Source organism: Clarias gariepinus, chromosome 13 (assembly GCF_024256425.1).
Source record: "Clarias gariepinus isolate MV-2021 ecotype Netherlands chromosome 13, CGAR_prim_01v2, whole genome shotgun sequence".
NCBI lineage: Eukaryota > Metazoa > Chordata > Actinopteri > Siluriformes > Clariidae > Clarias > Clarias gariepinus.
In genome coordinates, this window is record NC_071112.1 from 11,499,446 (window position 1) to 11,514,234 (window position 14,789).

General features: G+C 38.6%; 1 protein-coding gene across 1 annotated transcript; it reads right to left on the reverse strand.

Moving 5' to 3' along the window:
* Positions 1-72: 72 nt before the first annotated feature.
* dlst (dihydrolipoamide S-succinyltransferase) lies at positions 73-13,723 on the reverse strand. The gene is made up of 15 exons (XM_053510160.1): positions 13,535-13,723; positions 9,439-9,472; positions 9,238-9,277; positions 9,087-9,148; positions 6,161-6,235; positions 5,995-6,050; positions 5,802-5,910; positions 4,878-5,039; positions 4,568-4,647; positions 4,260-4,357; positions 3,126-3,256; positions 2,489-2,562; positions 2,004-2,087; positions 1,459-1,626; positions 73-821 (listed from the first exon to the last, which is right to left on the reverse strand). The coding sequence occupies exons 1-15, from the start codon at positions 13,595-13,597 to the stop codon at positions 687-689; spliced, it is 1,371 nt and encodes a 456-aa protein (XP_053366135.1). The 5' UTR covers positions 13,598-13,723; the 3' UTR covers positions 73-686.
* Positions 13,724-14,789: the final 1,066 nt, after the last annotated feature.

Consider the following 14,789-nt stretch of genomic DNA (forward strand, 5'->3'; position numbering starts at 1 on the left):
CCTCAGTTCACCAGCTATAACCCTGTAACAGCGTCTTGTACAAGATAAGCACCACAAAACATGACAACAAAGCCCAATTTTCATCAATTTATTGTTTAAAAGCTTTTTCCTCCTTAAATATGTTTCTTTACACAGCATAGACAGAATCTGATTTTGACTTTGTTGAAGGGCCATACTGTAAGCACAAGTACACAATATGCACCAAAGTGTGTGTTGTGAACATAACAAAACAGTGTATCTGGCTGGCTGGTCGACCGATGGACTACTACCTCTTTAAACAGACAAAATGCAAAACGAGAAACTGTCTACTACTGTGCTTGTTTTACTGGTCAGAAATCCAATATTCTGACATATTTGGAGCAACGTATACATACAACTGCATATGTCTTAAAATAATCATACATATATCAAGTTAAACATTGGCAAAAAAAGCACTTATGAATGGTGTGACAGCCTTTTTATTAAGAAGATGCCAGCTGAGACACCCTTTTTTCCAGGCTAGTCCATTCAACTGTTACCTTCATGCTATTGTAGAGTAAATGAACATTCAAAATGCTTCTTTCCCTAGTTAACCAACACAGTAAATCATATGCAGTAAGTATTTATTATTTTTTTTTGGAGGGGAAAAATAACCACTGTGTGAAACTCTGAGGAAGTCAGCCATTAATGTGCGCGTTATGATCATCTCACATATCCAAGAGCAGCACCCTGGGGTCCTCAACCACAGACTTGATCTTACGCAGGAAAGTGACGGCCTCTCTACCATCAATCAGACGATGGTCATATGTCAGGGCTACATACATCATGGGCCTGACCTCAACCTGAGAATGGAAAAAGATGACGTGAGGCAGAGGAGAAAAAGTCAAAAAGCACATACAGGACCATTCAAAAGCTTGGACACACCTTCTAACTCAATGGTCTTTCCTTATTTTTATTTTTTCTTAAATTGTAAAATAATACTGAAGGCATCCAAAATATGCAATATATGTCCTTTGAACAGTTGATGTTAAGATGCATCTGCTACTTATGTTCTGTGAAGACTTTATAAAAGCTCTAATCTGAGGTGCTGTTTGTTTATTGGTGATTTTTGTTAATTTGGTAACTCTAAATGAACGTCTTCTCTGCAGCAGAGGTAAGTTTTGGTCTTGCCTTCCTGGGATGGTCTTCATGAGAGCCAGTTTCATCATGATGCTTGATGTGTTTTGTAAATACACTTGACGATACTGTTCTTGCAAGAACTATTCCAGAACAGCTGATCTTCATGACTTAAAATAACAAGTGACTGTTGTTGTTACTTAATTACCTAATGTAATATGTTATTTCATAGTTTTGAAATCTTCAGGATTGTTCCAGAATGTAGAAAATAAAATCACAAAACAAAAAACATTAAATTAAAAGATTTGTCCAAACTTTTGTGTGCATCTGCAAAAACTGAAACGCATCAAGCTCATAACTAACCTTGCCACCAACAGCCACTGGCCTGTCAAAGATACCATGCATGCCCAAAATTGCAGACTGTGGTGGGTTGATGATGGGTGTGCCGAAGAGCGAGCCGAAAACCCCGCCGTTACTGATGGTGAACGTGCCGCCATCCATATCTTCCACTGCCAGCTCGTTCTTACGTGCCTGTGCATCAAAATGTAAAACTTAATAAGTAAAATCGAAAGCGTCGTGCTAGGAATCTAAAGGGCAAAGCTTTAAGCTGCCAAATGATAAACCACATGTTTTTCAGATACTCTGTCCGAGTTACCCACTTTAACCATCTGCTTTACCCAAAATATAGATACGATAAATCAGGTCATATCACAAATTTGTCTAAAAACAGGGTTTTGGTTAGTTGATCCATTTAAAAACGTAGCAGGGTCTGAGGGTCTAAACCTCCGAGAGCTATAGTTCAAATGGTACAAACTTCACTAGAAGTATGAAAGTCAAAAGATGCCGACTAATATCTTTAGTCTTCACATGAAATATATTCAGATTCAACAAGAGTTAAGGGCTCTTACCTTTTCCCCTAGCTCGTTTATAGCTTTTTCAATGTCTGTAAAGTTCATTCCTTCCACGCCTCTAATTACCGGCACCACTAATCCCTTTGATGATAAGGAGGAGAGGATGAGAACACAGATGAATCAGAATCAACTTTACACTCATGTACAAAAATACTTTTTTTTTCTCTCTCTTCTCTTTTTCTCACATACAGAGTACTGAACTAAGAGAATATAAAATGCAGTCCAGATGAGAGCAATATTTCAGTTTCCTGGATGGCAGTCACAGCAGGTCTCAGACCAAACCGGGACTCATTTTTTACTAAAGTGGTTATAGTACATTACTGCAGAAATGCATCATGCTCACTCTTATTTACAGGAGTAACATTATCCATTTCGACTAAATGCACTTATTTGCGTGACACTGCAACATTAGAAGCTGCAGAGTGTCCTAAAGCTATCTGTTACCAAATTATTAGGAGAAAAACAGAGCTTCAGAAAATCACCTTCGGTGTCGCTACCGCCACGCTGATGTCGACGTAATCTCGGTACACAATCTCTTTCGTCGTGTCATCAATTACTAGGGGTGGGGGGAGAAATGGACAATACATCATCTTTAAGTAACTCATTATATTAAAAAAAAAAAAAAAAAATCCCTTTTGGAACTAGAGAAGAACTTTATTAGCTGTGACAAACTGAATGAGACAAGATTTGAAAGAAAAATTTTTTTTTTTTCTTAGCTGCTATGTTTTTTTTGTTTACGCACAATAATTTATCAGTAATAAACACACCATGTACCCAAATACCCTGAAACTGTTTTCAGTACACACAAACATTCTATCAAATTCAATATATTCATTCATTCATTGAAGAAAATGGAAAAATAAAATCAGCTACAGCTTGAGTGACTTTTTCTGCATTGGGTTGTGGCTCGCTACTTAAATATAAAATCTAGATTAAGTGTGGCTTGTCTATGTAGGCCAGGTTTCAGTGGTTCTGAAGGAAGTAGGGGGGAAAAAATAGTCTGTAAATCGTGATCTTAGACGCAGAACACACAACCTCATTAACCACATACACTTGCTAGTAGTCGATTGTGAGGCGGTGACATTAAAAACACGAGTAGCTGATGCTGGAGGGACGTACCTGCGTTGACTGCTGGCTGGTCTACTAAAGCATAGGCAGCTGCTTTCACGAAGGCAGACATGAAGCCCAGTTTGATGCTGTGTTTCTTTAAGAAAGCGTCTTTGTAGACTTTCCTCATCTCTGTAATGTTGCTGGAAAAACAAGCATCAAATCTTTACTTAAAGGACAAACAATTTAAATTGGATTACAAAAATGCATGAACGTTCCAGGAAAAATTCTTTCAATATGTAGTTAAAAAAATAAACTAATAAAAAAAAAAAAAAAAAAACACTGCAGACTGCAAAACAAAATCTTTTCCATATACAACAGCCCTGAAGTGCTACTTCAGGGGTTTTATTGACAATTGTTCGCGTGTATGATAAAAATGGTGCACTTGCCCAGCGCTTTTTAATTGTTCGTTTTCCTGTCTCCAACTCCGCTTAAGCTCTAGGGTTTCGCCGCTAACAGAATTAGCACCGTCCCAAGACACACTCTCCGAGAAAGGAGAGAAGACGAGATAAAAATCTTCACTTTCTAAACCTTTCAAATCTTATTGGCTTGTCATAAAAGCCCATAACATTGCAGGCAGGCTGCTCTCTGAGGGCTGCTCTCGGGGGAGAGCTGGGCAGATGCTCTCGGGCCCCTGACCGGCCGCGCTTCTTCGTCTCCGCACTAACCCTGGACTGCGGAGTCTTGCTCCATCCCATCGATACCAACTAGATTTGCGTGAGTACGAAACCCCTGCGCAGCCGAAAGCTGACACCGCCATTTGTGCTGAGGAGAAATCCTCAAAGTGTCATCTTCTGAAGTGAGGGTGGGGGTCTGAGGACATAACGTTTCCTTCTAAATTAATAAAGCGCGTTTTACCCAAATCTTATCTTTGTTTTTACCGACATTAGTACCAAATATTTACATTCCAGGCTTTAAATGGGCATCGGGTTGCAAAAAGCTCTTCCTGTAGGGCAGATTCCAATCTATAACCATTTGTGTTAGCATTGCTGAGGTTCTAATCAAGTTTAGGCAACAAACAGGACTTTCGCCCCACTTTACTTTCTCGATACTATTGACCTGAACTCAGTCTATGACTCAGAGCCTCTTCTGAACAGGAAAAAAAAACAAAAAACACAAAACCAAGAAACTGGTGACTAATCTGACCTCATGTCCACCTCATTGAAAGTCGTCAACATGGCACAGGTGTTCTGAGCTTCTTTTAGCCTCTGAGCAATCCTCAGCCTCATACGATTCATCTTAACCTGCAGTTTAGAAAGTAAATAGAAAATATATTATTTATTACAATGCGCAGGAAATCCCCTCTCTCGCACACATACAAAGTTTTCCATTTTTACAGGGATGGAATTTTCATCTAGATTTCCAGTCAGTGAAAACCCTCTTTAGGCTTGTTTTATATTTCAGAGTGTGACACTCCTGCTTAATATTCAATGCCACCCTGTGCAGTCTCTTACCCTGTGCTCGGAGCGTGCTCCCTTTGCTCCAGAGTCTGCAGCAGGGGCAGCAGGAGCTGCGGTCGGTTTGATGGCAGACACTTAATCAAAATGAGAAACATGTATATAGTGTCAAGACACGACATTCCATATTCCATTAGAATAAAAAGAACAAAAGAATGCTTGATGGGCAGTTTCTCTTTTGGCGAAATTCATATCATATAATCCAGTTGTCAAACCCAGCAAAGGATAGGCAATTCACATCCCTTCTCAAGTCCAGCTGGTGATAAATGAGATGTGTAGTGCTTCTTTCTGCTTGTGTCTGGCTCACCTGGTTTGGAAGTAGCAGGCTGGGCGGGCACGGGTGGCACTGGGGGCATGGTGGACGGGATAGGCCCCACTGTAGCAGCAGGAGGTGGAGGAGGTGGAGGTGCAGCAGCTGCCGGGGCCTCGGCTGCTGGAGCAGGGGCAGCAGCCGCCTTGGGAGCGCCGGCTGAGGAGAGCACGAAACCACAGAACAAGGCTCAACCTTAGAATACAGTGTTTCCAGTATTTAACTATATTGTACCAGATTCTTCTCTCTGTAAATTTATTGATTGCGATGTAGTAATCAGTGTTAATGTTATGACTGATTTGTGTACATCTTTAATCGATACAGTCTCTAACTGCACACAGGACTAAACCTTTTTTGCACATTATGGAGATTTGTTTTTTGCACTTATTCTGGACATTCATGGACACCATGGACACTTATGGACATTGCACACCTGCACATTTACACATACTTCTATTTCATTTCTGCTCGTTGCAGATAAACACTTTCATGCATATTTGCACACTCCCCAGACATTTCACTCCCCGGAACCGCTACTACTGTACTTTCATGAATGTATCTCAGATGAAGAAAAAAACAGAAGGAAAAAAAAATGAAGCCAGTTTCACTGGATGCACCTTTAACACAAATATACAAATAAACGTGTGTCCAATGAGCAGCAAGCTAGCCACCTAGCTTACGGCTAGCATTCGGTACGACTTCTTTGTGATCTGTCGCACAAGCAAACAAACCTTTTGCGATTTTGCCTAAAATATCTGTTACTTGATATGAGTTTAGTTTGTCTATAAAATCTTACAGTGATGCCATACTAAATACAGAGTATGATTATACTGAACATCAGAATACAGCTAGTCACAACTGTGCAGATACACTTACCCTTGTTCATGCAAAAACTTTTGAACAGATTTGGCATGCACTAACCTCCTTTTCTCAGTTTGAACAGTGGTGTGCCTCCCTCCACTTTGCCTCCATCAGGAATCAGGAGCTCCTCGATCACTCCTGCAGCAGGAGAGGGCACCTGCACGGACGTCTGCAACACAGGCGTGGCAAAACACTTAATGCTACAGTTTGGTACAATAACAGTCATGAAAAAGTTAATCATTTCTTCTTTTACCTTATCGGTCTCGATTTCACAAACCACCTCATCTTCTGCAACAGTATCTCCCACAGCTACAAGATGAGAGAAAAACATCAACAAGTTAATACCGAGTTAAAACTGTGATGCAATAACTGGGGCTTAAAAAAGGCCTGTGGTTAACACATTAGAGACACTTGTATACCTTTCTCCCACCTCACATCGCCCTCTGTGACAGACTCAGCAAACGCTGGTGTGTTGATGGTAATAACCTCATTCCCTGCAGAGAAAAAACAAGGTTAAAATGTCTGTACATCTTTAGTACAAAATAAAGATGAAGAATGTTCTATGGATGTGCCATCTTTTTTACAAGCAACAGAAATAACCATAGTGTGATTAATAAAGAAAATATTAATGTCTTCAAGCAGCTGCATCTCCTTTTCACATACACACACCATCCAGCTTAATAGTGATTCTATTAGCCAATCATATGACAGCAGCACAATGCATAAAATCATGCAGTTACAGTTCAAGAGCTTTGGATAATGCTCGCATCAAAGATTAGAGCAGGGAAACATGTGATGTCTGTGATTTTGATCATGGTATGGTTACTGGATCAAGGTCAAAAGAAAGGGCCAGATTGGTTCAAGCTGCCAGGGAGAATCTCTCTCTAAATGGGATCACAATCACCCATATAATCACTCTTTACAACCGTGCTAAACAGAAAAACATCTCAGCATGTACAAAACCTCAAACCTTAAATTGGAGGGTCTACCACCCAAAAAAAACCTTTACTTCACTTCTGCCAACAAGAATCAGAGGCTGTTACAGGATGAGCCTTAGACAAACTGCACAGCTGAAGATATGGGTGGAAAAAATACAATCTTTGCTTTTCTGCTCACCACGACTGTTTAGAGTGATTAATTGAAATATTGCAGATGTCCTGTTGGCTCAGCCAGCAGATCCTCTGCTCACAGGATGCTTTTCTTTTTTTCTGCACCATTCTGGGTAAACTATAGACACTGTTTTATGTAACAATTTCAGGATTTTCTTTTAAATACCAGCCCAAGCTGCAAGTCATAGAGAACACATTTATTGCTCTGTCTGATTTAGATGTGAACGTTGAGTGAAGCTCCCTAACATACATGTATGGATTTATACATTGTGCTGCCACAGGATTGGTTGATTGTCTAACTAAATGAATGTTCAGGTATTAAAGTGGACAGTCAGTGTAAATATTCACCAATACCTTGCTTTTCCATATCCTGTCTTTAGAAATGCCTGTAACTGCCTTCATATCCTCTGACGGAATATTTTAGATAGGATATCTGTCCCTAACTTCTCCTAGTCTGGACTGACTAATCTTTACTTTTTACTAATGCTTCAATGATTTAAAAGACACTAGATACCTTATTGTACGTTGAAATTTAAATATATATATATATATATATATATATATATATATATATATATATATATATATATATAAATAAAGCCACAATTCATTTTTCAATCCAAAGTAATATGGTAAAAACATACTTGTATATTACTTGAACCAACCCACATTTATTCATATTTTGCTTAAAAAAAAAAAAAAACCTCCTTTCATTTTTAATGCAGTATTGAGGAATAGTTCCCCAGGCTTCCCGAAGGAATTATTTTTGTCTTTGGCTCTCATTCTTTTTTGACTCTCATTTTCAGTCCAGTTTCAGAGGAATGTTGTTAAGCCACACCTATGAGACCTATAAATCATTCAAGTATGGAAAAAAAAAAAAAAACATCTAAAGCCGTGAGGGGAAATGAGGCTGCTGCCGCGATTGTTACATAATTTTTTTCAATAAGATCTTTTTAAGATGAGATGAAACGAGATGTCTCAAGACTTGCTCAGTACTGTAGCTAGAACGCTGGATACTACAACGTTTAATAAAGGTTTGGCGTATGTTGTTTGTAAATGGAGATTAGTTATAATGACCTCATTGTTATTAATATTTGTTATACTTTATTTATGATGTCAAATATTAGTTGGGGGAGTAGTCACAACAGAATTGTTTTTTTTTTTTTATAAGTTTTTTTATTCAAAATAAGGGCTAACTGAATCCTCTGCCCCTATGCAATGTTAAACATTAGACCATATCCCCTTCTTCTTTCTCTCTCTTCCCCTTTGTTAAACATAGCCAGGTCATGCCAATACATTGACTAACAAACTCAAGATAAGAGTTTATAAACTAGATTTCCTAATTGTGCTAATTCCTTTCTTCAAACACACCTGAGAACCCGATTAATAAATCAGACTGTCTAAGATAGCTTCATGTATCCTCTTGGCCATGAAAGTGCAGATATATTCCAGATACATCTTAGCAAGTGAACGCTTGGCTAAGGCAATAGTACAGAACCCTGCCAAGGCAAGTTAAAAGCACCTTTTATCTGCACACAAAATAATAAGGCATGCGCTTTTAGTTTAATGTGAGTCAGAAAATCATCCGTTTGCCATCTCGAGTTTTCAATTCAATGCAATCCCGGGTGTGCTTTGACTTATTTTGGTTCATCAGCTGGGCAGTTTTTAATATTCCCATAAATAAAGAATATACAGTGCTATGCAAAAGTCTTGAGACACCCTCATTAAATTTAAAGTGGATTAACATTTTACTGCATCAGGCTGCTAAATGCCTAAATATACAATTTCATAATTGGTTGTGTAACCACTTTAGCAGTCTCTCGTCAGTTCCAGCCACTTAGTGTTTAGCATCACCAGTATACTAATCACCGGTCCGATCATCTACATCATCTGCTGGTTGATACCTTAAGTTAAGATTTTTTTAAATGTTAAAATGATTCATAGGTCACTGTGTGGCTTACCAAACAAAAAAATATCTGAAACTGGTCTGATACAGGGACTGGACTAAAAAATGAGAGACAAAAACTTGAAAAAAATGAGGCAAAATGTCCTTCAGGAAGCCTGGAGAACTATTCCTTAATTAAAAACAACAAGGAAGTTTAGCTCTTTGGAATCAAAACATGAAGAAATGACTAGCGCAATCAGACATTCTTTAAAATAACTTATATTAACACATTACAAGGACACCAAGTATAAGATATGGAACAAAACCAGTTGTGTGTTTGAAGCTACATACTGTGACACGCAGTGGTCTTGAAGTATCTGATTTGCCAGATACTGGGCCTCGTCTCAAACTTTCTAAAATTCAATAGAATCAAAATCATTAATAACGACACAGTTAAAAAGTAGTTTGGCTTTTAATATCCTAAGCCTAAAGCAATACTTACAGATTGTTCCTGACGGTGAGGCACTGAGTAGCCGATACGCCTGAAGAACCAAGAAGATTTGTTTGCATACAGAGCCAAAAGCAAAACAGTCTGTGATCATGTGTAAAAAATGTGTGTTATCAGCTACTAGAGGAATGTAATTTTAAGTATTATATCCTTTGAAATGGAATAAACACTGAATTCAGGTTCATGAAAACTCACCTGAAGCAGCTCGTCTTGCTAAAACAGTGTTACCCTATGAAATAAAAATAAAATAAAAAACATAAATAAATATGTAATAAAACACTAACTATAAAGCTACTAGTTTATAAAGAATTGGGTGATACGTTTTTGTCACGAAAAATGAATGGTCAAGAGCTTTAAGCAGTGAAACTGTAGTCAACGCCAAAACTCAGACAGAGTCAGGGTCATTTACCACTGGTGATTGTTGGGAAATGAATACTTGAAGCCACAAGACTATATTTAACCTGCTCAGCTGAAATGCAACCACTGTCATTACTAGACAAGGACAAACATTTCACAACGTATTCTTCTTAATGTCTTCTTAATGAGTTGACAAATCCTACTTTCAAAGCAGCGTACGATTTAAATACACCTACGTTCTCAAAGACCACACCACCTGCATATATGTCTCATGCAGAAGGAAGGCACTCTAATGTTACGTTCAGAGGTTATAGCACAAATGGCAACAGATGCTAAAGAAACTGACATTCTCAGCTGCCTCAGCGCTTTAGATTTAAAGGTTAAAAGGTCACTCTGTTTTAACAAATTGTGCAATTTTGAACATAGTAGGTAGGGAAGTGTAGCTAACCAGTATGGTGCGTACAAACATGTTTCTGAGTATTATCTTTAGTTTTGTGGATAATTGTTGTATTTGTACCAAAACTTTAATCAACAGAGAACGCCATAAGAAAATAGATTGTTGGTGTGTTTATTTAATCAATTAATTAATAAATAATAATAATAATAAAAAAACATGATTGAGTTTTGAATTACTATTCTTTCATAATCTAATTCATGCACCACACACACCCCAAAAGCATTTTTTTTATTATTATTATTTATTAGCACTATAAGAAATGACCAGAAATGGCCTTTTTCGGCTTCATCAGGCGTGACCGATCAGCCTCAGAAATAACTGATTCTGTGCCGAGTGCACTTACATTTATTGCATTACATTATCAAACGTTGTGTGCGTTAAGAAGCTTTTGATCTGCTTTTTTTCTCCAAACTAGAGAATCAGTTTCAGAAACCACTCATTACACACACACCTGATATGGTCTTAATACACCAGGAATGCTGTTTAGTCTTGAAACACACGTTACAAGTCACATGTTCCCATGTTAGAATCTCTGCACGCTGACTGAATGCTGCCTGTACTGTTGTTCCAGTTGCTCAACACGTGTTAAAGACTTTGGAAGCATTTGAGGCAGTAAAGGTGACCATTTCTTTATAATCCTACAGGTGGTAGACTCTGAAGTATTCACACATTAGCATCCTGTACAGTAGGAGTAAATTATTTGCTAATGAAAAACATGTGCTGCTCAGTAAAATGTAGCTTTTTGTTTAATTTAAAGTTCAAATTCACATTTCAAATCAAATTCTATTTGTCACGTACACAGTACGATATGTAGTAAAATGCTTACACGACTGCAGTGACCTTAAAAATAAAAAACTTAAACATAAGAAAATAGAATTAACTAGTAAAATATACTGTACAAGTACAATCTTATACTCTTATACTTTTGTTTTTGAAGTTGTTTCATTTTGTTTAAATTATGCCCTTTGTTTTCTACATGACATTTATAAAATTTATAAAAAATGAAATCAGCACCAAGGTATCGTGATAATATCGTATCGGGGGATGACTGGCGAGTCCCATTTCTACAGGCCGATCAGCCGAGGTGGCTTTGAGACCACTGCAGTCGTTCCAGTGAGTGGAACACCTGATGCTTAAAAATCGACGGATAACATGTCACTAGATAACATGTTACAAGCATTTCACTGCATATCGTACTGTGTATGACTGTGTATGTGACAAATAAAATTTGAATTTAGCTTGTGGAAGTACTGTACGCACTTTCATTGACCAACACCACTTGCACAATACAGGAACTCGGCTGGGAGTTATTGCTACATCCCTAATATCGTCCTAACCACGGTCCCAGTCATTTCCATATGTTTGTAGCACTAGAGGAGTTCCTTTAATAAAAGGGAAGCCACTGTCACGCCTCAAGTGTAATAAGAAAACTTTCTGCCTTGATGGTATCCAAGCACTAGTAAAAAGCTGGAATAAGTGCATTAGTGTAGCAGGGAATTATATAGAGAAATAAAGGTAGTTTTACTCTCATAACTGTGTTCTGTTATTCTGCACAATAAAAATTCCTGTATGGAACCCACTTGTTTTATTTTCAAAAAGTTGGGGACTTGTTTTTTGGTTGATTACTTGCTGAAGTGAAGGATTTCACTACAGCCATCTTTAAAGATAACCAGTCAACACTGTATGAAATTAACCAAATAAAATCTTGGCCTAATTGGATAACAGACGGGTGTTGTAAATGTCAGACTGTATCTGATGATCGACCTGATATTAAAGAAGCGTATTGCGCTCTGCCTACAATATCAAACAGTGAGATATGGACAATTTTCAAAATGAGTTTGACGTGATAAAGATATTTGGCATCCACTAAAATGATTCGTTTACAATTTCACCATTTGTAGCTGTCATGAATTCTGCATAATCCTCTGCTGCCCTTCCATTTGTGGCTTTTAGATGAGTGTCATAACAGTTTACAGTCAGATTTTAACAAAAATAAATAATAATAATACCCACGATGCTGCCAGAACTTTGTCGACAGGTTTCTTCAGTCACAGTGCCACTAAATTTGTCACTTGTGAGCACATTACACATAGGTTTTTTTCCACAATGTGTGATTTCTAAAAACACCCTAACACGTCATGTCTGCTTAAACCAGGCAATCATAATCTGGGCAGTTTTTATATTTACACTTAATCATCTAAAATATTACCATTTATTTATCTTTCAAGGAAATTCACAGGCAAAGCACTGTGAGAAATTGATAAGCATATACTTTAAGAAAACAAATAAAGGAAATAATCATTCATCAATTTATTTCATTAATCTTCTACTTATCCTGTAGAGGGTTGGAGAGGACCTGGATTATATCCCTAGACATGGTGCCAACCAATTTAGGAACACCAATTGGCCTAATCGGCATGTCTTTGGACTGTGGGAGGAAATCAGAGCAAACCCACCAAGCATTGGTAGAACATGCAAAGTCCGCGCACACAGACCAGAGACAGGAATCAAACCCTCAACCCTGGAAGTGCGAGGTCACACTGCTGACCAATAAGCTACCATGCTACCTAAGTACTGGAAATAAAAGAAGAGTCTAAAAAGGGGTTTTGTGTCAAGCTGGGATTCAAACTAACAACTTTCTCACCAACATGCTGAAGATCAACTTCAGCCTTAGACCCCCTGAGACAACACTTTATTTTCACCTACAAACTGAACAGCAGAAACAAATTAGGACAACTTGTTTGCTTCTTTTGTGCTTGAAAAGCTGAACCTGGTGTCATGTTTATTTTAAACTCTTCATCTGCAGACGGAAGTGAATATGTGTGAGAGAGAAAGGTCCTCTAGCCGGTTTCCTCTGGCTTAATCTATTATATTATGATGTGACTTTAGCCTGGATAAATAACGATCGAAATGAAACTCACAGCTGTCAAATTAGAGCAAAGTCCCAGAGTGAGCAACAGGCAGGGTTAACGATGCTAATAAGCTAAGCTGTAACGTTAGTTAGCTAACGACTATCAAGGGGATGACCTCGTACCAAAGTCCCCTTTAACATTACCCTTCTATAGGCAATTCTTTACAACACCTAAAAACAAAATAAGATTTATTCATGTGTACGTTTAGGACGAGTGCTTCTACATTACAATTAAACGGATAATTATTAATATTCTTTTAGACTAGCCTGGTTTACTGCAGCAGGATAATTGACATGCTGTCCTTGGCTCGGCACTGAGGCCTAATCATCGCGCTAGTAGTTAGGACATAATCCCAAATCACCCAGTGATTCCTATATAAGTGCACTACGTAGGGATCCACATGCCTGCCCATACACGGATACCTAGTGCACTAGATGCCTACGAGAGCCTGGTTTAGGATACAGCCCTAGCTCACTTAGGTTAGCATGAGTGCGGCTGGAGACTAACACCGCCCGGTTTACCAAAAGGGGACGTTAGTATTAGCATGGCGGCTAAAACTACATACCTGTCGGAGGGCAACGAGAGAGCGACCGACAGAGCGCGTGAGACACCGGGAACGAGATAACATATCGGCTGCTCGAACAGCGATGATACGCCCGGACGAACCCGTAACTCACACCGCCAAGATCCCGAGAGAAGGAAGGAACTCCCCGTTCTCTACCGGAGCGTCTGCTGGCAGCTCTGCAGCGCGCGTGCGCGCAAACCTCCACGCCTGCGTGCTCGACTGAGACGACCTGCGCATGCGCGTCATGTACACACTCGTCTGCTTACTGTATGAGCCTGTTTAACAGGACCCAGTTTAAAAGCCATGCATACCACACACACATGACATATACAGTAGGTAATGAATGAATGAACTTACAAAAAGCTACCATATGTTACTTTACACACACATTTATATTTGAGCAGATGTTCTTATCCAGAGTAACTTACATTTTCATTTATATTGTTTTACATCTGAGTTACCCCTGATCCTATATATATATATATATATATATATATATATATATACTGTATATATTCAATTAAATTTTATTTGTACCAAAGCAGCTTTACACAATTAAAAGAATTATTTAAGTTTGTACGGAATATGAATGTGTACGAATAAATAAATAAATAAATAAATGAATATATATATATAAGCACAGTGGCTTAGTGGTTTGTATCATGACCATGCACCTCCAGGGTCAGGGTTTGAGTCCCGCCTCAGGGTGTGCTTGATGGGTTTCCTCCAGGTACTCCAGTTTCCTCCCACAGTTCAAAAACATGCAGGTTAAGATAACTGGACTTCCCAAATTGCCGGTAGTGTGTGAAGGTGTGTGTGAATGTTGATCGGAGGTCCTGTAACAGTTGTACCATTGTAATTACCATTGGCCTCCACCATCCCTAGTTGGACTACAGAAGTTTCTAGACAGATGTATGGTAGCTTATTGTATATTTTTGCAGTGCAGAAGTTTATTAATTCATCACCTTTTCTATGTATGTGATAAAGGAGGGGCTTAAAGTTTATTCCAGAAGACCCATCGCAGCACACACCCTCTCATACAGTCTATGGGTGTTTTTGGTGACCGGATTATATGGTGAAAACCCACAATGCATGAGGAGAACACGAAAACTCCACACACAAACTGGAGGCTAGAGTTAAAAGCCCTCAGCCTGGAGGTGTGAGACATCTGTTGTAACCACTGAGCCACTGTGCCTTATAGCCCAGACGCCGCTGTGTCGAGATTATTTTTCCACCTTGTGCACTTTTGAGTCAT

What these genes read in the sequence shown, in the direction of transcription:
- dlst (XM_053510160.1), bottom strand. Translation starts at nt 13,597, where the DNA reads ATGTTATCTCGTTCCCGGTGTCTCACGCGCTCTGTCGGTCGCTCTCTC. An exon ending in CTCTCGTTGCCCTCCGACAG is followed by an intron (nt 9,473 to 13,534) that starts GTATGTAGTTTT and finishes TTTATTTCATAG; the next exon opens with GGTAACACTGTTTTAGCAAG. An exon ending in TAAACGAGCTAGGGGAAAAG is followed by an intron (nt 1,627 to 2,003) that starts GTAAGAGCCCTT and finishes TTTGATGCACAG; the next exon opens with GCACGTAAGAACGAGCTGGC.